The sequence below is a fragment of the Frankliniella occidentalis genome, unplaced genomic scaffold (genome assembly GCF_000697945.3).
Source record: "Frankliniella occidentalis isolate FOCC.00 unplaced genomic scaffold, Focc_3.1 Scaffold13, whole genome shotgun sequence".
In the NCBI taxonomy this organism is placed as follows: Eukaryota; Metazoa; Arthropoda; class Insecta; order Thysanoptera; family Thripidae; genus Frankliniella; species Frankliniella occidentalis.
Window position 1 is genome coordinate 1,420,982 of NW_026267143.1, and position 21,868 is coordinate 1,442,849.

At 54.0% G+C, this 21,868-nt stretch overlaps 3 protein-coding genes across 4 annotated transcripts; 2 read left to right on the top strand and 1 right to left on the bottom strand.

Moving 5' to 3' along the window:
• Positions 1-1,819: 1,819 nt before the first annotated feature.
• Positions 1,820-10,003, top strand: LOC113217638 (uncharacterized). The gene is made up of 17 exons (XM_052263604.1): positions 1,820-2,217; positions 2,315-2,479; positions 2,552-2,646; positions 2,725-2,873; positions 2,973-3,033; positions 3,125-3,292; positions 3,546-3,826; positions 3,948-4,086; positions 4,163-4,279; positions 4,357-4,427; positions 4,695-4,790; positions 5,120-5,257; positions 6,639-6,911; positions 7,001-7,229; positions 7,305-7,846; positions 8,223-8,595; positions 9,519-10,003. The coding sequence occupies exons 1-17, from the start codon at positions 2,212-2,214 to the stop codon at positions 9,577-9,579; spliced, it is 2,964 nt and encodes a 987-aa protein (XP_052119564.1). The 5' UTR covers positions 1,820-2,211; the 3' UTR covers positions 9,580-10,003.
• A 1,553-nt stretch (positions 10,004-11,556) lies between these two features.
• Positions 11,557-20,092, bottom strand: LOC113217625 (myophilin). Of its 2 annotated transcripts, XM_026437596.2 has the most exons (5): positions 19,936-20,043; positions 15,066-15,107; positions 12,448-12,647; positions 12,234-12,354; positions 11,557-11,900 (listed from the first exon to the last, which is right to left on the bottom strand). In XM_026437596.2, the coding sequence occupies exons 1-5, from the start codon at positions 19,939-19,941 to the stop codon at positions 11,718-11,720; spliced, it is 552 nt and encodes a 183-aa protein (XP_026293381.1). In that variant the 5' UTR covers positions 19,942-20,043; the 3' UTR covers positions 11,557-11,717. The 2 variants fall into 2 exon arrangements, with proteins under 2 accessions (XP_026293381.1, XP_026293382.1); XM_026437597.2 differs by lacking the exon at positions 15,066-15,107 and having other exon boundaries at positions 19,936-20,092.
• A 399-nt stretch (positions 20,093-20,491) lies between these two features.
• On the top strand, positions 20,492-21,862 carry LOC113217651 (uncharacterized). Its single transcript, XM_026437639.2, has 2 exons — positions 20,492-21,060; positions 21,223-21,862. Exons 1-2 carry the CDS (start codon positions 20,884-20,886, stop codon positions 21,556-21,558), a joined length of 513 nt encoding a protein of 170 aa, XP_026293424.2. The 5' UTR covers positions 20,492-20,883; the 3' UTR covers positions 21,559-21,862.
• Positions 21,863-21,868: the final 6 nt, after the last annotated feature.

Genomic DNA, 21,868 nt, shown 5'->3' on the forward strand with positions numbered 1-21,868 from the left:
GTTTTACAATGGACTTTAAACAATTGTAATAATTAATTAGTATCTGTTTGTACACTACCATATGGTACATGTAAGTACCTGTACTGCTGAGGTTCACTTTACCATGTAAATGTGAAACTGTTTTATTTGTACGTAGCTGTAGTGTTTACCTGTGCAATCCTTGACCCTATTCTGTTAGTATTACGTTGACCTGTTGGTATTAGGCTTGGCCTGCCCTCGAGGCAAGGTGAGGCAAGGCGAGGCCCAGTGCAAAGCTTCTTCTATCTCCCCCATCACATTGTTGTTTTGATTGTAGGAAGATTGCCAAAACTTCTGTTTGCTGTATAATATGTTAAGTTTTATTTTTGTTTCTCACTAACTGTTTAAAGTGTCATTTTGCTTTGCAATGAGTGAGGCTGAGAGGTTTATTTAAAGTGTTTTAAAATTGACAAATAAAAAAAAGCGTAAGTAGTATATGTTTGTGTTTTAGTCGATGAAGTGCCATTTCATTTCATCTCTTTAATAGAATTTTCTTGAGTCATTAACATCCTTACGGAGGACCCTAGCAAGTGACCTGGCTGCGTACAAACGTAATCAACTTCTGATCCTTGTTGTATGTTCCGTGTTGCACAGCTATCTTACCATGGTGTCTAATTACTATTCTTCATCGTTTCAAATCTCATTCCAGCAATAAAGCAGCTGTGTCCACTATTTCATTGAATTATGGTGTAGATTATTTGGCTTTGGAACCTTTGACAAATTTTTCTGATGAAACTATAACACTTTTGTGCACCTTTTTAATTTTATTGCTGAAATGTCTATTGTCCCAAGCACCAAAAAGTCTGCCCCCCTTTTCAGAAAGTATGAATACATTTTAAAAACACAAACTGCCATGAAACTAGACTTTTTTCTGAATTGCATGCTTAGTGTATTGCCTTTCTTTGTGGGGTGCACGAGCATTCAGGATGGTAAATAGATTATATGTCGTGTATGTCAAGAGATTTTGTTTTTGAAAAATCTTTATTTCAGCATTTTTGACCCAAGTTGTACGAAGCGCGTGATAGATCTTCCCCTCTTACTGATTGCATTGTGTAGGCCAATAAGGAATCTGATATGTTAATCTTCCTGTGTCATACCTGTGACATTTGTGTAGGACTGTCAGATCCAGTTGGAAAAGTTTTCAACTTAATAATATAAATAATCATCCTGTGGCATTGCTGCAGCAATTTTCACAAATTTTTCTTCTACTCCTGTACTGAAAATGTTACATTGGCGATTTTCGTCGGATAATTGCTGTTTACTGTAGACGGATTTTGAACAAATTCTGAACTCCAATCCAACTTAGTGTCTGAATGAATGCCTGTGTGTTTGTCGCCGTGCAGCCGTGCGGTTAGGCAACACCTCGGGCACCAGTGCCGCATGGGCTGCCCGCCCGCGCGGCGGAGCGCGGCGCGCCAAGTGTATTTCTCCTTTTTATATACAGGATTACCTGACTGTATTTCGGCTGAATTCTCTTAAATAAAAATGCATCTAAGGGAATTACGTTGTTATCGTCCTAAACTGACACCCTCGCTCCATTCTCAGGTGCCGAGGCTCGCCACGAGGAGCTGCCCCTATGATCACACCTCTTCCCGACCAAGGCAAAGTGGCCACCGGGAACAATCCTGGCGTTCACAGGGTCTGCTTTGGCGTGAACATATCACACTAACTTGCGATTGTCAGGCTAGGCTTGCAAGTAATGCAAATGCCTCTTGCCAAAAAGATACAAAGTCACAGAAAAGGAGGGCGAGCTTGACGAAACAAATAATTAGAACGTCATTGCCTTCTACGTCTACCAGCACCACTAGAAGTCCTCGGCCTCGGTGTGTGGCGTGCTGGCGTGCTTGGATAATCTCGGAGATGTTCGGGGTGCTGCTGGCCCGCGCCTCCCGTGCCCGCACCACCCGCACCGGCTGCCGTGACCGCTGCAGCGAGGCGGAGGCGGCGAGCTTTGGAGCGCCCCCTCCGCTGCCCCCACCCCCTCCCTCCTCTCGCCGGCACATCAAAGGCGCCGCCAAAGGAAGCGTGCGGCACGGAGAGGGAGGAGAGGCGAGGGGGGCTGCGGATCAGTCGCGTTCAGGTGGAGGCCCATCACAGAGCAGAGCAGAGGCCCGCCAGTGCGGCCCCGCGCCCCGGCCCGACAGGACATGAGCCTCGCCAGGTGACACGAGCGCCGTCTTCCAGCTCTCCGAAATGGCGGTGAGTGCGTTGCTCTGCTCCTCGCATGCCAGCGCCGCTGGGGTGGCTCATGCAAGTACGAGTACGCCCCTGACAGACACCTGTCCGCACTCCGCAGGTCCTGCCGCTGCTGCAGCTGCTGCTGCTGGCCCTGGGGACGGTCGTCGCGGCGCCCGAGCTGCGCGAGGAGAACGCCGTGCTGCCGCCGGCCCCCACGGCCCCGCCGCCCGGCCCCGGCCTGCGGGCCGCGCCGCTCGCCGACGTGCAGGCCATGATGATGGAGGTAAGCGCCCCACCCACCACCCCCCAAACCCCCCGCAGTGCACGGAGCACTCACAGAGGCCCCCGCCCGCAGGCCGTGAGCTGCAGCCCGCAGGACGAGGAGCGCGCCCTGAGGCGCCAGTTCCTGACCAACGCCAGCGTCACCTGCAACGACGGATCACCGGCCGGGTAACTACTAGACACCACGCCCGTGCGACGCGTAGCGGCCGCAACACGCGTTACTAACACTCGCCGCGCCGCGTGCAGGTTCTACGTGCGCAGGTCGGCGGGCAGCCGGCGCTGGGTCGTGCTGCTGGAGGGCGGCTGGTACTGCCACGACACGCGGAGCTGCCACCACCGCTGGCAGCGGCTGCGGCACCTCATGACCTCCAGGCTGTGGCCCGAGCAGCGCAACGGTGAGCGCCCCCGAGCCCCTTAGAGCGCTCGCACCCCGGGCCCCCGGGGCGTCGCGGCGGAAACACACCAGTGAACCTGCTAATAATTGCTTGTTCCAGTGGGCGGAATCCTGTCCCCGGTGCCCGAGGAGAACCCGTACAGCTGGAACGCTAACCACGTGTAAGTAGTGCGCTCGGTGCGCCGGGCGGTACCCGCGGTACCCGCGGCGGTGCCGGCTCTGAGGACGCCTCTCACACAGCGGTGCTTGCAGGCTGGTGCCCTACTGCTCGAGCGACTCCTGGAGCGGCTCCTCCCCCGCGCCCACCCCCGGGGAGACCTTCAGCTTCATGGGCGCGCTCATCGTGCAGGAGGTGGTGCGGGACCTGGCCGCCAACGGCTGGCTGTCCAACGACTCGCACGTCCTGCTCGCCGGCACCAGGTGGGTCCGAGCCGAGTCGCGCACCTGCGCTCTGAATGGCGCCAATTGTGATGTTCAGCTCAAAAGAATAGCGCGGGTAGAACAAAACAGCCGTCGCCTGGGTGGAAGAGATGGAAGGGAGTGGCTGTGGCGAAAACTTATTGACAAATCTGGGAGGCCCTTGTTCCACCCGCTATTCTCCCAACGTCGCTAAGCTGGGCACGGGTGCGGTGTGGTCCAGCCGTGTTGATGACTGTGCTGTTCCCCTACACAGCGCGGGCGGCACGGGCGTCATGCTGAACGTGGACGCCGTGCAGGAGCTGGTGCGCGCGCTGGGGCTGCCGCGGGTCTCGGTGCGCGGGCTGGTGGACTCGGGCTGGTTCCTGGACCGGCCGCCCTTCTCGCCCGTGCCGGGGCGCGCGCTGACGGCCGCGGGCGCGCTGCGCCAGGGCATGGCGCTGTGGCGCGCCCGCGTGCCCGCGCCCTGCGCCGCGCGCCACCGCACCGACCCCTGGAGGTGCTACTTCGGCTACCGGCTCTACCCGACGGTCAAAGGTACGTGACGCGATCCAGCTGGAGGTCCCCGTGGAGACTGCGGGGAGGTCCTCCTCCCCCTGCCGGGCATGATGATGTGGGGAGTACGGGCAGCCCCGGTCTCACGCCGCGCGCCCCGCAGCGCCGCTCTTTCTCTTCCAGTGGCTGTTCGACGAGGCGCAGATGACCGCGGACAACGTGGGCGCCCCGGTGTCCAAGCAGCAGTGGGACTTCATCCACGAGATGGGCGACAGCTTCAGGACAACCTTCAGCAACGTGTCGTGAGTATACCGCGGTCGGGCCGGGCGGGGCCAGCCGGTGAGTACTCGTCAGCTGACTAGCGCGCTCTGTCCGCAGGGCCGTGTTCGCCCCGGCCTGCATCGCGCACACCGTGCTGACCAAGCGCGACTGGGCGGCCGTCCGCGTCGGCCGCGTCTCCCTGCCATCTGCCCTGCGCTGCTGGGACAACAGACTGTGAGTACTCGCCCAGTGCGCCCATACACAGGTCCGGCCGAGCTCGTTCAGAGAGTAAAGAGAACCCCTCTGCACAGGTCCGCCGACTCCCCGATGGATCACTCCGAGAGGAAGCGGGGCGGCGGCCGCAAGCACAAGAAGGGAGAAGGTTAGTCATTCCTAACGTCAAGTAGGCCTATGTTGATAGTATTTTCCTGCGTGAAGCCGCGATGCCGAGTCGACCTATGGGGGGGGGGGGGATAATCCTTCGTGGGCATGTGCGAGGTGCATTTTCTACGGTAGTAAAATGACATGAATTCGGGGGGTAAACATTTCATGATGCGGGGTCGTCGAATAAGCACCTCCACAGGTCGACGTGGTTTATGGACGCACCCGCCCGTTATCCGTCGAACACTCACCTGATGCCTTTCTGCAGGTGGCAGCCGCGTGACCTGTCCCACCAGACACGTGGAGATGTGCTCCTGGCCCCAGTGCAACCACTCCTGCCCCAAGCTGCACAACCCCTTCACAGGTCTGTGTCTGACTTACTCTCTCACACCGTATACTGTACGCACGCAGGCGCGTGACCGGGTCGTCTATCCGTTTGGGGCCGTAAGGCACCGTGGTCTGCGACGATAGGCTAACCCGCCCGCCTGCATGCTGCGCCGTCTGTAAAGGCAATACACCACAGTGTTGCGGGTTTGCCTACCCGATCTGCCCGTAAGGCGCCATTGCCCCTTGGGCATGCAAATCCGCAACACTGGGCAGTAGCCTTTACACTCGGCACAGTATAACTACAAAAGGTAATCAGCAACCTGGCATGTACTTCCGTACCGTGTGCTGACGAGTTCTTTGCCATAGGAGAGGAGATGAACTTCATCGCCGTGCTCAAGTCCTTCGGTCTGGACATGTTAAGTGTAGCCAACGCCTTGGGGATCGACATTCACACCCTGAATAACATGGACCCAGAGGAGTTGCTGCAGCTGCTCACGGCGAGCTGAACCACCAACATTCTACAGAAAACTGTTGCGACCTACCTTAAAATTTCCCATCTTTCTTAATAAATTAAGCTTTCTTATAGAGTGTGTGTCATTTTCAATTCCGAACCTGTAAGTTACACATTAACGCAAATTACAGTGTGTTAAACATAAGATCTCGATTCGCCGTCAATCACGTTGCAGCATGATGCAGTAATCACTGACTTCTTTGGGTGACGTGCAAATCGATCAGATAGTGGAATTCCCTCGAATTCCCTTGTAATTAGGTTGCAATGGCTCATGGCTCCTATGTTGACAGTAAACAAACAGTAGTATTTTGTTTAACTTCATTTTAACAAATAGGAGACTAGACGTCTAGTCTAGACACAAATCACATAAGATAGTCTATCTCAAGACGTAAATATTTCCTTTTTAATTGTTACGAAAAATAGAGCTGGTAACTTATCACCAAATTAAGCGTAATCATAACCATAGCAATGCACGAAAAATTAAGGCCGCGTGATATGAAAAGCTTGGTTGGCATATCAGCATCAAATGAATAGAGTAGAGACGAAGATATAATGTAAGCAGCATGCCTCTCGAACCTACAGCATATTTTTTGGCATATACAGTGATTCACCGCACCCACTTCCGAGGCTATAGACTGCACCGCACGCGTTCGTGCGAGCGTGTTGCCTACTCGATGGCTCGTAAGGCGCCATGGTAAAAGACGGTACGCAACCTCACACGTCTCCATGCGGCAGTAATTACAAAGTTCTGCGAACGTGCCTTGGGTGGATCAGCCTACTAGCATTATTTCAGTTCAACACGTTCGTTAGTTAGCCAACCCGCGTGAAGTGTTGAGTCCAGCCGCTGCGTGCGATCTGGTGCGATTACTGTACACATGGAGAGACCTAGTCTACCAATCCTCCTCTCTGTTTCGAAGCCAATCCGAAATGGTTGTTAGACGTTAAGGCCGGTCATTTTTCAGAATTACATGTACGCCAAATCGATAACGCCCACTCTTCACCGAGGCTGTGTAGGTCACCGACGCCACAGTTCATTTCTCACGAGGTCAGCTCAGGCAACGCATCCAAAGCTGAGCAGCTCCAACAGCCAGCCGGGACAAGTGACGGAAATCCAAATCAAGCAATTGGCGCGCCTGGCTCAGCCCGCCCGGCCCCGCCCCGCCCGCCCCGCGCCCTGGCTCTGCGGTGCAGACCGGCTCAGAGCTGCTCTGGGGCCCCTCAGTGAGCGCAGCACCCGGCCATGGCGCGCTCCACGGCGACCTCCTGGTCGCGGCGCACGCAGGGTTTGTTCTGCCTGCTAGGTAAGCACGGGTCACTGGGGGGAGGTCGGCGGGGTGGAATGTGTTCACGTCGACCATACAGTGCTGCATGCAGTGCTGCAGCAGGTGATGGCGGCGAGCCCCCGCGAGCGCCAGGAGGCCCCGCGGCCCGAGCCCCCTGCGGCCTCCGAGGAGAGCGCGGAGGCGGACCCCTGTCGCGCGCTGCTCTACGTGTCCGTGTCCCCGCTCCGGGGCCGCGGCCGCCCCGAGCGCCTCGCCGAAGTCAACTGGGACTTCAGGGACTGCGACGTGCGGCCCGCCCGGGCCGTGCTCTTCGACCACGACGCACTCAACGTGCCGCCCAAGACCGCCGACAAGCTGGCCATCCGTAAGTCCAGCAGCAGCTGCTGCAGCAGCTGTGCGGAGCGCCCGAGGGCGAGCCCGAGGGGTTGCGCCTGACCGGGAGCGTGCCCGCAGGCTGGAGCGATAGCCTGGCTGGGGCGGCGGGCCGCCTCGTCACCAACTACAGCGTGCCCCGGCAGCTCCCGGGGGGCTGGGACCGCGACAGCGCCGCCAGCGCCACCCCCGAGGAGCCCGAGTACTGCTTCGACTTCAGGGTCGCTCTGCTGGACGAGCAGGGCGCGCTCATCAGTTCCGAGTGCCTGCGGATCCGACCCCGATGGATGAGGCAGCTGTTCGAGTCTGGGTAAGCAGAGCCGACTGGTGCGCGGTGCGCGGCCCGGTGCAAAGCTAGTGTCCTCAGGATGCCGTCGTGCCGCAGGGGCGACAACCTGGCGCTGCCGGAGCTGATGCTGCCCGGGACGCACAACTCGGGTAGCTTCCCCCGCGAGGGCGACGACAAGGACTCGCACCTGGTGCGCTACCTGCTCACGCAGGACCTGAACACGTACGAGCAGCTCGTGTGGGGGGTCCGCTACCTGGACCTGCGCGTCGGCCACTACCCCCAGGACATGGGTGACCAGCAGAACGAGTCGCACCCCGACCACGGCGAGAGGTTCTGGGTGAACCACGACCTGGTGCGCGTGCAGCCGCTGCGGAGGGTGCTGCACGACGTGCGGATCTTCCTGGACGCCGCGGTGGGCGAGGTCGTCATCCTGGACTTTCACCGCTTCCCCGTCGGCTTCGGCGCGGAGGACATGGAGGACACGGAGGCGCACGGCGAGCTGCTGGCGCTCATCCGGGAGGTGCTGGGGGAGCGCCTCATCCCCAACGAGCGAGCGAGCGCGCTGGCCAGCATCAAGGACCTGCACAAGCGGGGCAGCGTGCTCGTGGCCTACGGGGACCGGGGCTGGCAGCAGCGAGGTGAGTGGACAAGGGCAGCCTCGAGGGCAGCCGTCCTCGCAGCGGAGGGGAGATTGACCCGGGAGTGCGTCCCCACACCGCCCTGTACGAAGCGGATGGGCCAGGCCGGGCCCACCCGGTGATACCGGAACGGCCGGAACGATACCGAAAAGTCAAAACTTTTGTCGTTACGATATCAGTTGGACTGACATCGTTTCACCTGTCATTTCACACTAGGCGATCCCCCGCGGGTAGTACCGCTACTCACGTTTGTTTGGCGTTTTATTTTTCTGGCCTGTAGTGGTTTTGCCTGCGTAGCAATGGTAGACGGTTTGCTTACGGGAACTTCCCTGGCCCCGCGCCAGCAGAGGCATATTGTGTTTCTGGCGGGTTGCAGAGCGCGCGGTGCTGTGGGCCGCGGTGCCGCAGCTGTGGGGCAACCAGCAGAGCCTGGAGGGCCTCGTCGAGTACCTGGACCGGCAGGTGCGCGCCATGTACCGGGTGGAGCTGCACGCGCTCATGGCCGAGCTCACCCCCACCGTGTTCGACATTCTGCTCAACCTCGAGCGGTCCTCGCTGCGCCTCATGGCGGACCAGGTCAACTGGAACATCACGGCGCACGCCAGGGCGGGCTACTGGTTCAAGTTCGCCAACATCGTCGCCGTGGACTTCGTGGAGGGCAGCGACCTGGTGGGCGCCGCCGTGGAGGCCAACCGCTGGCGCAGCGAGCACAAGCGGCGCCACAACGAGGCCAGCAGGTTCTCCGTCAGGTGAGCTGAAGCCGGCGGAGGCGGACCAACCCTTGGTAGGGATCTATATCTGACAAAAAATGTGTTTTGGAAATTTTTAAACATATTATTCTGTTAAATCTTCTAATTTTCTCTAGAAGTTTTTTTTCTAATTTTTCTGGAAATATTTCAACTTTTCCGATTTCTTTGAAGAAAGTTTCTAAATTTTACGGAAAAAATTCAAACTTAAAAATCCTTACCTTGTAGTCCACGAAAATGCTTGAAAAAGTTCCTTAGCTTAGCGAATTTTATGGTATTTGAATGCGCAAACCATGTGGAGCCTTTTGTGTACATTTATAATATGTAGGCGCTATTAGAGGGTGGGGCGATCCAATGGTGTGCTGTGCAAGGGAATTACATCACATACGTCATATAGAGGTTTGTGCACAGAAAAAAATATTTCTGTACACACAGAAAAAAAGTAAAACTGCAGCAACAACTCAAGTATATGTTGCAAGAACCATAGTCATACTCTACATTTCTTTCATTTTTCTGGTTGTAGGGTGATTTTTATTTCAGTCTTACAACTGGCACAGTTTTACTGGCTGTGTTCGCTTCACAAGATATGCGGTTTGCGTTGCTAGGTGGCTTTAACATTCGACACCCTATCAAGGAGGAACGTGAGATGTGCGAAATAAAATCCGCATTTTCTTCTGACGGGGACTCGGCATGTTTCCATGATGCATACTGAAGCAAGGATGGTAAAAAAAATAGTGCTACCTAGAGACGAGAGACAACTACAGTGGATTCAGTCATGTGCAATCGGTCGGGTATAGCTGGGTCTTAATACCTGTCTCTTTCCCCACCCAAAAGCACACCCAATAAACCCATACTCGTGCTTAGTTAGCCCACGCTACCGCTGGAATAGTGCAGTTTTGAAGACGGATCTATTTTTGTTTGAACAGATATTGTGACGGTTCGTGTGAACAAACTCAGTCGGAGTTTATCAAGCGACCCCGAAGATGAGTTCTGCGGCTGTTTTCTAAGAGATAAAATTAACTATTTTGATATAAAAGTGCAGTGCCATATCTTTCTCACTCAAGTAGTCCTTTCTCTCGGTTTCGCATATGACTTAAATACCATTTGTAATATAGCACACAAATATCATAATAAGAACGCAAAGCTACTCTAATCCGTGTGAAGGTTTTCTGATGTTAACACTGCAAAACAATTTTGATTTTTTTAACAACTTAGTGTTTTAAATAATAAAAAAAACGTGTTTGTGTCTCATGCTTCTTTTTATGTGAACGAGTAATACATAGTGATTTCTTAAACATTCATAAGAGCCTGTCCGCCTGTCCTGAATGGAAACGCTTCGCAGGTGGGAAAAGTAACGGGACTAGACGCGCTGCTGTGATAAGATTGTAATTAAACATTAATTTCAAACAAGCATCTTTTGAATTTCCTTTTTGTGTTCCTTCTGTCAAGAAGTCACATTATTGGGATTTTTAATCAAAACGTAAACTCACCACAAAGCCAAACTTGCTCAATTTTATATTCCTTAGACCTGCCTGACGCAGGTCAGCGTGTCAGCATTGTATCCAACTGATACCTCAATTAATTGGACCAACGCGAGCAGTAATGAAAGCCTTGTACTTCACTCCAAAACCTCCCTTTCCCTTTGCTACTCAGAGCATAGCATTACATTTCTGTCACATGGCTGCAATAAATGCACACTGCTCTTCGTAACGTACACAGGATTTGGAACCTTTGTAATACAAACAAAGCCTTTCTATTAGGGCTCGGCTTTGAAATACGAAGAGCACGTGCCTATTCAAAAACTGGTCCTCTTTGTAAGACGAACAAAATCCGTTTGTAAGATGGTGGTTCCATACCCTATGGACGTTACAAACCCAATTCTTCGTAGGTAATATAAAGACCACTCTTTGTAAGGAACTAAGAGTACATGGTCTCTGCGGGTCTCTGGCCGACCGGACGCTCGATATGGGCGCCTGCCGGTGTAGGTGCGCTGAACCGCACGGCGATGGGCTTGTCTGTGTGTCTGCGCACCCACGGGGCGCTTTGTGTCGAGTGAAGTTCTGGACTGACTCGGCTTGACTGACTCGGCAGCGTCGAGCTCCAGGGCGCCTGCGGGGTAGGCACACCCGCCGCGCTCCGCTGTTGGTGCCTGTGGCCTATCACGTCACCGTCGGGCGCTCCTTCGGCGCTTTCCGCCACTCTCCCGCCCGTGGGAAACGCTGGCCGCGCGGCAGCGCAGGACACGGGCCTTGGCCGGCAGGAGCAGCGTGTCCGCACCTTGATCAAACACGTCCACAAATTTAGCTCCAATTATTTGGACGTACATGAACGCAAGTGTATGTCACGACCGCACTGTTGACGTACTTCGAAGTCTTGTTAGGTTTTGTAAAACGACCCACGAAACCTTGAGTCATTATCCCCTCCACTGAAAGTATGACTGATATCCATATGAAATTGCGTGGCAAATGAAATTCATATTGGGAAGTTATTCATCACAATCACACAGCTCCGGCGCTATCTCTTCCTTCTCTTTTTCCTAAAGGGAAAGGGAATTCCTTTTCCGCTGTGACGATGACCATCAGGCCACGCGCACAGTATATTGGAGAAAGAGTGAGGCCGGCCATTTTTTTAGGAGGCCTAACTCGATAACCTCCACCTCCTATCGTGAGGAGGCTAGCTACACAGTGAAAAACATTTTCGTAAATTTTACTAAATATTTTGTATATCTACGACAGCCCATTCTTGCCAGTCAATGAATTCCAAGTCGGTACGCAGTACTTGTAATTTTAAAATTTCAAAATGTAATTTTCAATTTCTCATGGTGTAATGACTTGTCGCCGGTCAGCTGAAAAATTCTGTGGGAGGAAAGAACTACTCGGTGCGGGTTGGTCGCTGTCGCTGAAGAGCGTACACACACCCCTGCAACAGCGATGGGTTGCAATCAGAACGGAAAATGCAGCCGGATACAGAAAAGTGTGACAACATTTTAATACACAGCATTCAAGAAAGATCCGCAACGTAAAACACAACAGTATACAATTGTACAAAAGATAAACTCTATATGCGGGCGCGGGGGGTGGCGCGGGCGGGGTGAGGCAGGGCGAGGCGGGGTTGAGGAGGTCGGTTCACATGTGCCGGGTGTTGCCGAAGCCGCCGTGGCCGGACTGGGAAGCTCCCTTGTTGTAGCCCATCTGCAGGTTCAGCTGGCCCTCGTGCGCGCGCAGCTGTTCCTCGGTGAACTCGCGCTTGTTCTCGTCAGCCATCTTGGGGCCGAGGCGGGGACCGGTGTACTCGGGGTGCTTCTGGGTCTGCAAAAGGAGAGATAAGGGTCGAGTGACTTCTCACAGCACACGTCACCTCATCACTGGAAAAACAAAAGTGCAAGATGACACCTTTCAAAGGCGCTACTGCAATATTGCCGTTGAAAAGAACACACCAACATTGTCGAAAACAGCATCTTGAAGGCCGGTAGATCGTTGGTACAGGCACTATTTCACTAATGCCTCTAAAAAGGCAAGATGGCACCTTTGTCTCTCCAGTGATTTTTTGAGAAGGGGGTGGGGTCATTTTTACACGGATCTACTTGAACTACTTTGAAGGAGGCCACGAGGAATCAAAATTTATTGTGCGGGTTTACTTACAATTCTGCCTAGCGAGTACAGGCACAGGGTGACCTGGGGAATGTTCCTTCGCTCAAACAGGTCGGCGGTCTGGAAGATCTCCTCGTCAGGGACGCCGTACTTGCGGATAGCCGCCTGGAACCTAAGTGAACGCAGTGCGTGTTCTTATGCATTATTGCTGTTAGTTTGCGTGTAACACACGACGTCCCATCGTCCCGGGGCCATAGTCCAATACCTCTGTATGTTCTCCATGAGCTGGAAGTTGGTGCCTTTGGTCTGGATCTTCTTGACGGAGTCGGGTGCGATCTTGTTGATGAGGTTACATAGGACGACGCCGTCCTTCAGCACGTCCTCGTAGGGCGCGGCGGGCAGCTTCTCGCCCGTCACCGCCTCGATCCAGTCCAGGACCTCCTTCTCCTGGTCCTTGTTGCGGGCCTGCAACAGCAGGATGCACCCAGGTGAGTGGTGACTCGCAGAGTACACCCGCAGGGTACAGGCGGGGGAGAGAGTGGCTGTCGCTAATCCACTTGGACAAAACGAAGGTGGAGGGATTCTCACGTCTTCAACACTATGCTCAGGATTAGTCTCGGAATTAGCAGAGGATGTTAAATAGATGTCATGATATTTGTGACACATATGTACAAATACTGAGGGCAGTAAAAAAAATCGTTTGTTCGCTCGGACTACGGGCAGGCCAAAGTGAGAGACATAGTCCTGCCGCGACTCGCGAACAGAACTGTGGCCGACTGTGAGGGGCGTTGGTACGCTAGGCCAAAAATGACGATGCATCACAGGATCACAGGGGACCACGGGAGCTGCACCCAGAAAAAGGCGGAAAAATGCTTTCTTGTTCCAATTAAATGCTGAGCTGAAACAAGATCAAATTCACTATATTGCAACAAAGGCAATTTTGCCTTTGGAACGATTTTCCTCTTTATTTCACCGATAATATCGGCTTATTTGTTTGATCTTGTGTCAGTATTAACTTTAACGAATTGAAACAAGAAACAGTTTTCCTGGGAGTGGCCGTGCCGCACACACGCTTATCCACCCGCACACCATGCACACGCGACAAGTTCACAATCAGTGCGAACTTCGAGGAGAAGGGAACCCGCAGAGGCCTATTTTTTTGGACGCACGCACAGCAGGGTCTCACACACGGAGCTTCAACCAGCAAATGCAACAGTAAATGTGTCACTTTTGGTCGGCGTATAAATCTAGAAACGGTTGCACACTAGACGACACAGGGTGGAGGGTTGGGCTGGGCTGGATGGCAGCAGAAGAGGTGGCATTCAGCGAAGTGTTTGCTAGTGTTTCGTGTTCATAACAACAAAACCGAGAAGACATGCAGGAAGAATACCCGGCACTCATCGCAGAAAAACGCAATGAATAAAACGAGCCGTCCTATGATACACATGGCCCCGAGCAAGCAACACGGCATAGTAGTTCTGTGCTGTTCGAGTCCCAAGTGAAAAATGAACCTCGGTTGATGTTTTGTCTACACTGCCCGGCACCCCCACACCCCTGGTCCCTTCCCCTCCGCCCCCCAAGATTTGATGACCCACCTGCTGGGTCGCATCAAAGTGGACTTTGTCTTTTTAAAAACCGAACAGAGCGGCCGCCTCCCCCGCGACACGAGTCGAGGTGCTGACGACGCCGACACGACGGCGTCTGATCCGCGCGACAGCTCGCCCCAGCCCAGGATTTGGCGCGATGGCGAGTTGAAAACCGCGAATGCGCCGTACCACTTTAATCATTTGAAAATGGTTCAGAAAAAAATAAATTATGGAGATTTTTAAAAATGTTTTGCGTTACGTTCTCTACTAATAATAAACATTGTGGGCTTTGAGTTTCGTTGGAAAACGACCAGACAGAGGCGAGATGAAAAAGGGGATTCCCCGGCCGGCCCGCTCCCGGCGCGCTGGCTGGCATTCCCCCAGCCAGTGGTGGGCGGGCCTAAGGGCGGGTGGGCCCGGGCCCCGGCGGGAGCGCTTGCGAGCCGCAGGCTTGTGACACGCGGCTGATTGAGAGACGTTGCTAACTAACGGTGAAGCGGGTGACGAGGTGCCAAGTATATTTAAGCCTCTCCGCCATTTAGTTTATGGTGTCTGCCCCTAGCACGCGAGTTCATTGCTTTCCTCTGTGTTAAAAAAAAAGACAAAAACCTAGCCAAAACGCCAAAAGGATTCAGAAATAAACATGGGGAAAAAAATAAGAGGTACAAGTCAGTGGTTGTGGCAATTTTTAGTAGGGCTGCACGATATCTTGATACATCTCCAGGGCACTCTGGTATCGAGAATTTGTACTCATTGTTATCGAGGACCTAGTACTACGATATAGGTTTTGATAGTTTTGTGAAATTTGCGACATTTCTTTTTAAAGGCAACTGAAAACTCCGGAATGACGCTTCGTACTATATCCTCAAACAATAAAAAGGAAGCGCGAGGGGTCGTCAACTCTCCTTGGCCGTGTACGGAGGAATATTGAATATTACAAATAATATTGGTAATATTGAGCCAATTTTCAAGCTGTGACGTCATAATACTAGAAAAATGTGTAATATTGAGGTAATATTACCAGTAGTATGGCTAATATTGGTGTAATATTTGAGGTAATATCAGTCCGTGTACGGAGGAATATCGAAGTTGACGACCCCTCGAGGAAGCGTCTCGGAAGCGTCGTTTCGGAGTTTTCCGTGCCTTCACTCTTTCGCAATACGATCTTTTCAAAAGACGTCGTGCAGCCCTTTGCTTCTCCTCGGGTGACCGGGATTGCGTGCTGAATGCCAAGCGAATGATTGTCGGGGTCGGGGATCAAGCACGCAGAATAAAGGGGAGTGATTATATGCCTTACTGGGCGCGAGTTCAGCCAGCCCGGAGTTTTCTCATCGTACACCTGCAACAGAGAGTCGACCTCTTCACAAGACTGGACTGCCTACTTCGCCGCGTCCTCTCCTCACCCACCATCACCACCCCGCTGGACGAGGCGCTCGCCGCTCGCCCAAGGGGTAGGTCTGTGTTGTGGTGGCGGCGGTGGCGGCCCCGCGCGGGGCTCCCTCCCGGCCCCGCCCGGCCCCGCCTGGTGTGGCGGCCAGGCCCCCGCTATTTCTGGCGGGCGCGCGTTTACGCTGGCCACCAGACAAACCGTGTTCCGCTCCGCCCAACAGTTCCTGGCCCGGCCACGCCAGGGCTGGCCTCTCCGCAGCGGTTAGGACAGGCCAAGACCTAGTAATCGCGCACTGAAAACTTTGGCTAAATATAACAACAATTCTCGGTAGCCGAGCGAAGTACATTGACACTGCTCCCCGTGCTCCTGCACGTCCAGCCCTATCCCATCTGCGGCCGTGTATTACACTTGATTTTACACTGTGTCCAAGAAGTCGATACATAGTCTTGTAATTTTACAATTTTGAATTGTAATTATAAGACACGCGTCAAGGAAAACTTCCCCGTAAAACCTACAACTATTTTTCACAGTGTAATAGATTTTTGTTTCATTACCTTGTGCGTTGCGCTTGTGTTGAGGACATTCTCCTAGATCAAGCGAAATGGACTCGAGAAAAATCGTTTGAAAAATGTGTTAATATCATGAATACAGTTTTGGTGGTGCATGTTTCAGGTAGCACGAAAACCTGAATTTTTGCCCCTGTTTTAGCGCATTATTAGCGCATTAATGAGGCAAAAATACGATTCATTATATTAAGTGCGGCTACCTGGGTATGCGAGGCTCCTTTGTTTCTTGTCGGAGAGCAGGCATTAGAAAGCTGTCGCAGCTCGAACGCTGTTTCCTTTTCAAATACGCGAAGGAACGTCAATTTTGAGCAGCATGGCCAATTTGTTTACGTGTTTGAAAACTCGCTGCAGTGCCCTGGGCAGCATTACGGTATCTTGGCAGCCAGAGCCGGCCAGAGCCGTCCTGCAGTCAAGGTCAGGCCTGCGGCCGCGGGGCGTGCCAGGGGTTATGCGAAGAAGGGCTATATAGCGGGGAGCTCACAGGCTTAAGCCACCACCGCTGAACTGACGATGGGTCCAACACCAGCAGAACGAATGTTTAGTTCTTCCTCTTTTAGGGACGTCTATTTGCAGCTGATACGTCAGCCTCGCCTAGCTTCTATTCCATTCCGCACACCGTGCACACCATTCTAAACATTCCGACGGCCGACGGAAAGCCCATACCACCACCCAACCCATCAAAATTTCAAAAGACTAAACGAAATTTGCTCGTAAACAGCTCAACACTCTTTTCACCGGCGAGGTCGGCGCCTGCAGCGTAGGCAACATGAGGAGGCCAAGTGCACAGCGGTCGTGCTGCGGCCTACCTCCCAGGCGCTCCCTCCCCTCCAGCGCGGCGGCGCGCGGACAGTGGGCGGCGAACGGCACCTGACAAACGGTTTGGGGCCAGGGAGGCGGGGCGCCACCCTCCCCCGCCATCCTCCCCCGCACAGAAGTGTGTGCCAGCGCCCCGCCGCATCAGCCCGACTGCAGGGAGACGGAGGACCGCGCTCCCGCTCCGTGATGTGGGCGGCAGTGCCGCGGCACATCCTGGGGGCGCGCCTCGGCTCGGCGTCACGACTTCATCGACAGAAATACCCTCCGCGCTCCCCCGCCCCGCCAGCCCTACGCCCCCGGGTAATGTGGCCCATTCTAAACTCTGTCTATCGGTCGGGGGTGCGGACCACATGCCCGCCCCGCCCCCGCACTCTCTCGAGTCGCTGCAAAAATATTAACGATAGAGAGCAAAAATAAAGCCATGGGGGATGCTGTGGCAGCACAAACAAATAAAAAAAATATTGCCACCAAGAAATTGACAGTCAGTCGTTCACAGGCATCAAAAACGTAGGCGTAGGCGTTCCGTCCCATATTAATCCCTCGTCGCGAAATATCGCCTGAGTATTGACCGAATGCCGGCTACGCTCACGCTATAAATTCAATTTGAATCTCGCGCGCCACGCCCTGTGAGCCGGCCGTGTTGTGCCGCGTGCGCTGCGGGGGTGGAGTGTTGCCAAGGGTCGTGGTCACAGGACCGCGGCCCGCAGGTGAATGCCAGGGTGACGCGGAGCCTGGCGGGGCCACAGGTGCCACCCAAACTGTTTTCTTTCGAACCACTTACATTTTGTTTGTTTTTATTGTCCCCCCCCCCCCTGAACCTTGACCGTAATATATTTGCGGTATGTCGAAGGCTAAACATCGACATCGTGTGCGGTGCAAGCGCATCCTGAAGTGTGAGCGGAGACACCTGACACTTGTTGTGGTGCCGAGACCGCGCGGGGGGAGCAGAGAGGCGACATGGCGGCCGGCCAAAGGGACGTGCACTCCCGTCACCCGCTGATGTCAGTGTCGGAAACAACCGGTGCAACAATTATTTACTGCACACGTGCAGCGGGGGCTTCTCTCCGGCCTGTACGCCCCCAACTTTAACGGCGCAGAGGATCGCGGCGAGCAAGGCATCTGTTTACATATCGGTCCGCGGAAATAGTGATTTTAGGGCTTTCGGGAGACGAGAGTTACGAAAGCAAAAGTAGGTCTGCTGACTTCAACATTTACTGCCGGCGGCACAAGGCAAGCGGCAAGGTCAGTTGCGCAGCACAAATGTTAAAAAAAATTGTCTGAAAAATGTAATATCTTTTAGTTATCTTTTTTTACAACCGTGTCATCACAGTTTTTTTTACTTCGATTTCCAAGTAGTACTACATGTGACAAACAAAGAAATCTGTGATGACATTATATTATTATTAGAAAACAACCCAGCCATGGATAGCCAGTTTTCAGGCAATTTTATTATTCTGTGAGACCGACCCTCACGGCAACCAAAACGGCCTCTAGGACTGAACAAGCCACCGGTCAGCTTTGTGCTGGCGGAGAAAAGGTAACCACCGACGCCAGAATTTCAATCTGGTCCACGAGAGAACTTGGGCATCGGTTGGCTGAATTTAATAAATCGTGATGCCGCCGTGGCAACCGCCCTGCCCTGCGACGTGTGCACTAGACGCGAGGCGCCAACGGGCCTCAAGAGTGGCCGCTAAAATGAGACCAGTCTTTTACAGTCCGCCCCGACCCCACTCGCCCCCTCACTCCTTTCCCCCAACCCTCGCACGTCCTGGGCATTTTCCTCGCCGTCCGACCCTTCCTTTGCTTCCAACCGAATCCACCCACCCCCCCCCCCCCTCCCCCAACCCTCGCACGTCCTGGGCATTTTCCTCGCCGTCCGACCCTTCCTTTGCTTCCAACCGAATCCACCCACTTCTACCCAGGAATAGCTGCCGCCCTCCCCCCGCCCCCTTCTCCGCCTCCCGAAGTCACACATGTCAGCGGAAGCGGCGGAGGGGGCGCGAGCGACGGGCCCACCGAGCCAGATGTTCCGGACCGGAACTGAGTGAGCTAAGGTACGGAACTGGAGAGGGTGACGAAGTGTCCGACCGGAAACTGTTGCTGACGACATATCGGCCGATATCGGCTGACTTCAGACTTCAGACGCTTCATATCATTCGACTGTTTCCTATACAAGTCAGCCGACTCGACGATACCGTTTTGATTTGACTTTTGGACGAGTAGTAGTAACGTGGACTCAACACGACCTCACAGCATGTAATGCAATGATGTCTTAATATTAACATGCATTAGCGAACTCTAATTTTGAAGTCGGCGCGCAGAGTTTGGGTCATAGAAATAATTGTAGGTTGCAAACGCCAACCCAGTTTCGACCTCAACAGTCATCCCTCAAGCCACGATCAAGGCTGTTTAATAGTTCTTTTAAGTAAAATATGTAGCAACAATGCGTTGTGTGGTCAAAAGTGCGAAAAATCCAAAATGCATAGCAATACAAACAAACACGTAGGAATCGAGGAATCGAGGAATCGTATCCGAATGCGTGCAACTGGGAAACCAGCGCGAGCGTTAATGTGAGTGCATGCTGTAGAGTTTTCAGAGTATACCCTGCCGCGACACGGTCACTCTTAGCCGATATGCAAATCATACTCTCATCCCGTGAGATGATCTATCGAATCGACGTAGAAGTTGAAAACTCCTACAGACAAAATTTCTCCGAATAGGACTCGCCAAGACGCAACTCAACAGCCGTAGTTCATTAATTTCCCGAGGAACTTTTAGCTTAGCCATCGTGTCAGTCATCAATTACAAAGACGATACTTGGCAAACCCCGCGCCCGGCTAGCCCTTCCTGACCTGCCCCGTTGACAGCAAGGGGCTCACGTTCCGAGCATGGTGCGAGTCTCGATCGAGTGCGACACAACCGACACACACAACACATAGCGTCGCATGGTGACATTTTAGTTTTCTCGTAATTATAAAAGTGCGTGCCAAAATGTCACCACTTTTTACTATGGGTCACTAACTTTTCTGTGATGAATGACAGGGCTGTCACACACTTTTCTAGGCTTGACACAATGTTCACACACTTTTTAGTGTGGGACATTTAGGCACGCAACTTTAACTGTTTGAATGTCACACACTTCTACCATGTTGCTGATTAACCCCGCGCAACTTTTGTAGTTATGCTGTGCCACATTCATGTGCGGACGGGTTGTCTACTCGCTCGGCGCAGCATAACAACTGACAACATAGATATGTAGCGTCGAGAAATCGCATCGTTTTACGATTTGAGGTAGTCGGTCCCCAACGTTCATGGTAAATTCTCCAGTAATTCGTCTGAATATTTGTGGCAGGGGCACGCCCTCGCCCACGCACGCACTCGACTGCATGACCTACCGGCATGGTGCTGATGCTGCGGTGCTTGCTTCCTCACTGCGCCACTCTCACGGGGGTACTGACGCCTGACTCCTCCGCGGCGCCGCGCCCCGTCCGCCAGAGCCCTGCGCCCTCGCCCCCACCAAGACACCCACCTACGATCCGCCCCCGCCAACGCCACGTCGGCGAGTCCCAAGCAGTCTCTCATCTCAGTCAACATCAACACAGAGTAAGATTAATAATATCATGGGCTATTGCGAGGTATTGAAAATGAAACCGGTAGACACAGCAAACCCACATGTCGTAGCTCTAAGGCGGTATAGAACTCGTAGTCAAGCGAAGTTCTCGATTGAATAAAATTATGTATTAAGTTTCTTACGAAGAACTGCTCTTTGTAACGTACAAAGCATTTGGCACCTTCTTAATACAAACAAATCCTTCGTATCACGAAGGGCTCGGCGAGCCCTGTCTGTTAACAAAGAGGTGCGCTTTGTATTACGAAGAAAATCCGTTTGTTATGCTATATTTGTTATGTTATTTCTGCTCTTCATAAGGGACTAAGAGTGTATGTGCACTCCGCTAAGCCACCCCTCTCTTTCCAAGACTCAAGCAAAATGAATGCCCCAAAAAGAGTCTATAGGAAGATGTCTGAAAACCGCGCTCATCACAAGACAGATGCTTCGATGTTTGGATTGGACCCCTGCCGACCGTAGGGTAGGCCAACCGCCAAGCTCCGCTGCACTCGAAAGCGAGACTTTGCCTGACTAGCAGGCGTTTATCCTCAGATAAACGGATAATTCTTCTTTATTGCACTTTTAAACCGTCTTTTCCAAACGGAAGCACAACACACGCACACACGTGAGTTTTACTGCCCCGCCTGCGACCACGGTTTGAGTGATGTTGCTGTAGTGATCGCACACCTCGGTGGGCTGTGTTTTGTACGAGAAAGAGAGAGAGGGCACTACGGAAATGGCCTTGGTGGATGCAGCACTTTTGCGAGCCAGTACTGCCGGTCCAGAGCACTCCCGTATCAATTGCTGCCCACGGGTCGCGGCGACAACAGCCACCGCCCGCCGCAACATGTCCGTGTCGCCGCTGCTCCTGCTCGCCGTCTGCAGCGTCTCTGCCGTGGTCCTCAAGAACGGGGTGAGCACCGCGCTGCTGCGTCCCGCCGACCCGTGGCGACGCGACCAGGATTGTCAACGACGTGTCAACGCCTCCCCGCGTGGGCTGGCGTGAGTGCGAGGGTGGCCTCTGCTGGCAACTACTCACCCGGGCGGCATTCTGCTTTGCGGACGATGTTTGCAGGCGCCGTGCCTAGAGGGCAGGGTCGCGGTCTCGAGCGCGGAGATCCAGAAGGACGACTGGGCCTGCTTCGTGTTCTGCAGCGACGGTCACAGGAGCGCGGCCGCGGGGCACCGGAACCGCGGCCTCTGCCGCCGGTGCTGCCTCGACCCGGGTCAGGCCGTGGACGGCGGGGCCGGGGCCGGCGCCGCCCCGGACGCGACGACCGCCCCGGACGGCGTGGACGGCGGCAGCAGCGAGGGCAGTGAGGGCAGCTCGGCGGCCGCGGACGGGGAGGCGTCCACGGGGAGCGAGGCCAGCGCCGGCACCGAGGAGGCGGCCACGGCGGCCAGCGAGTGAAGGGGCGGGGCAGCGCACCCCAGCGCACACGGGCATCTCGGTATCAATTATCAATACCGAGATCCGTCCTTATCCCCAAGCGTACCTCATCAACAAGGGACGGGTTGCAAACAGCGAGAGCCAGCCTGGCACGCCGCAAACTACGTAAAATGTACCTAGGAATGGGCAAATAAGTTGAGACACTTGGGTATGGGAGGCAGATCCACCAGAGCCCACGGCGGCACCGCGACACACTCCTCTGTGACGACGCGCGCTTGCGTGCAACCCCGCGCAGGATGACCCTCGGGGGTAGCGCGACGCGCCCTCGCAG

Bases quoted from the DNA above. Each gene is read 5' to 3' on its own strand.
- LOC113217638 (XM_052263604.1), top strand. The intron at 3,827-3,947 runs GTACGTGACGCG...CGCGCCCCGCAG, and splicing joins GCTCTACCCGACGGTCAAAG to CGCCGCTCTTTCTCTTCCAG. The intron at 6,912-7,000 runs GTAAGTCCAGCA...GCGTGCCCGCAG, and splicing joins CGCCGACAAGCTGGCCATCC to GCTGGAGCGATAGCCTGGCT.
- LOC113217625 (XM_026437596.2), bottom strand. The intron at 12,648-15,065 runs GTAAGGCATATA...CTGCTGTTGCAG, and splicing joins GCTGGCTGAACTCGCGCCCA to GCCCGCAACAAGGACCAGGA. The intron at 12,355-12,447 runs GTATTGGACTAT...GCGTTCACTTAG, and splicing joins CTCATGGAGAACATACAGAG to GTTCCAGGCGGCTATCCGCA.
- LOC113217651 (XM_026437639.2), top strand. From the start codon at position 20,884: ATGGCCTTGGTGGATGCAGCACTTTTGCGAGCCAGTACTGCCGGTCCA. The intron at 21,061-21,222 runs GTGAGCACCGCG...CGATGTTTGCAG, and splicing joins CCGTGGTCCTCAAGAACGGG to GCGCCGTGCCTAGAGGGCAG.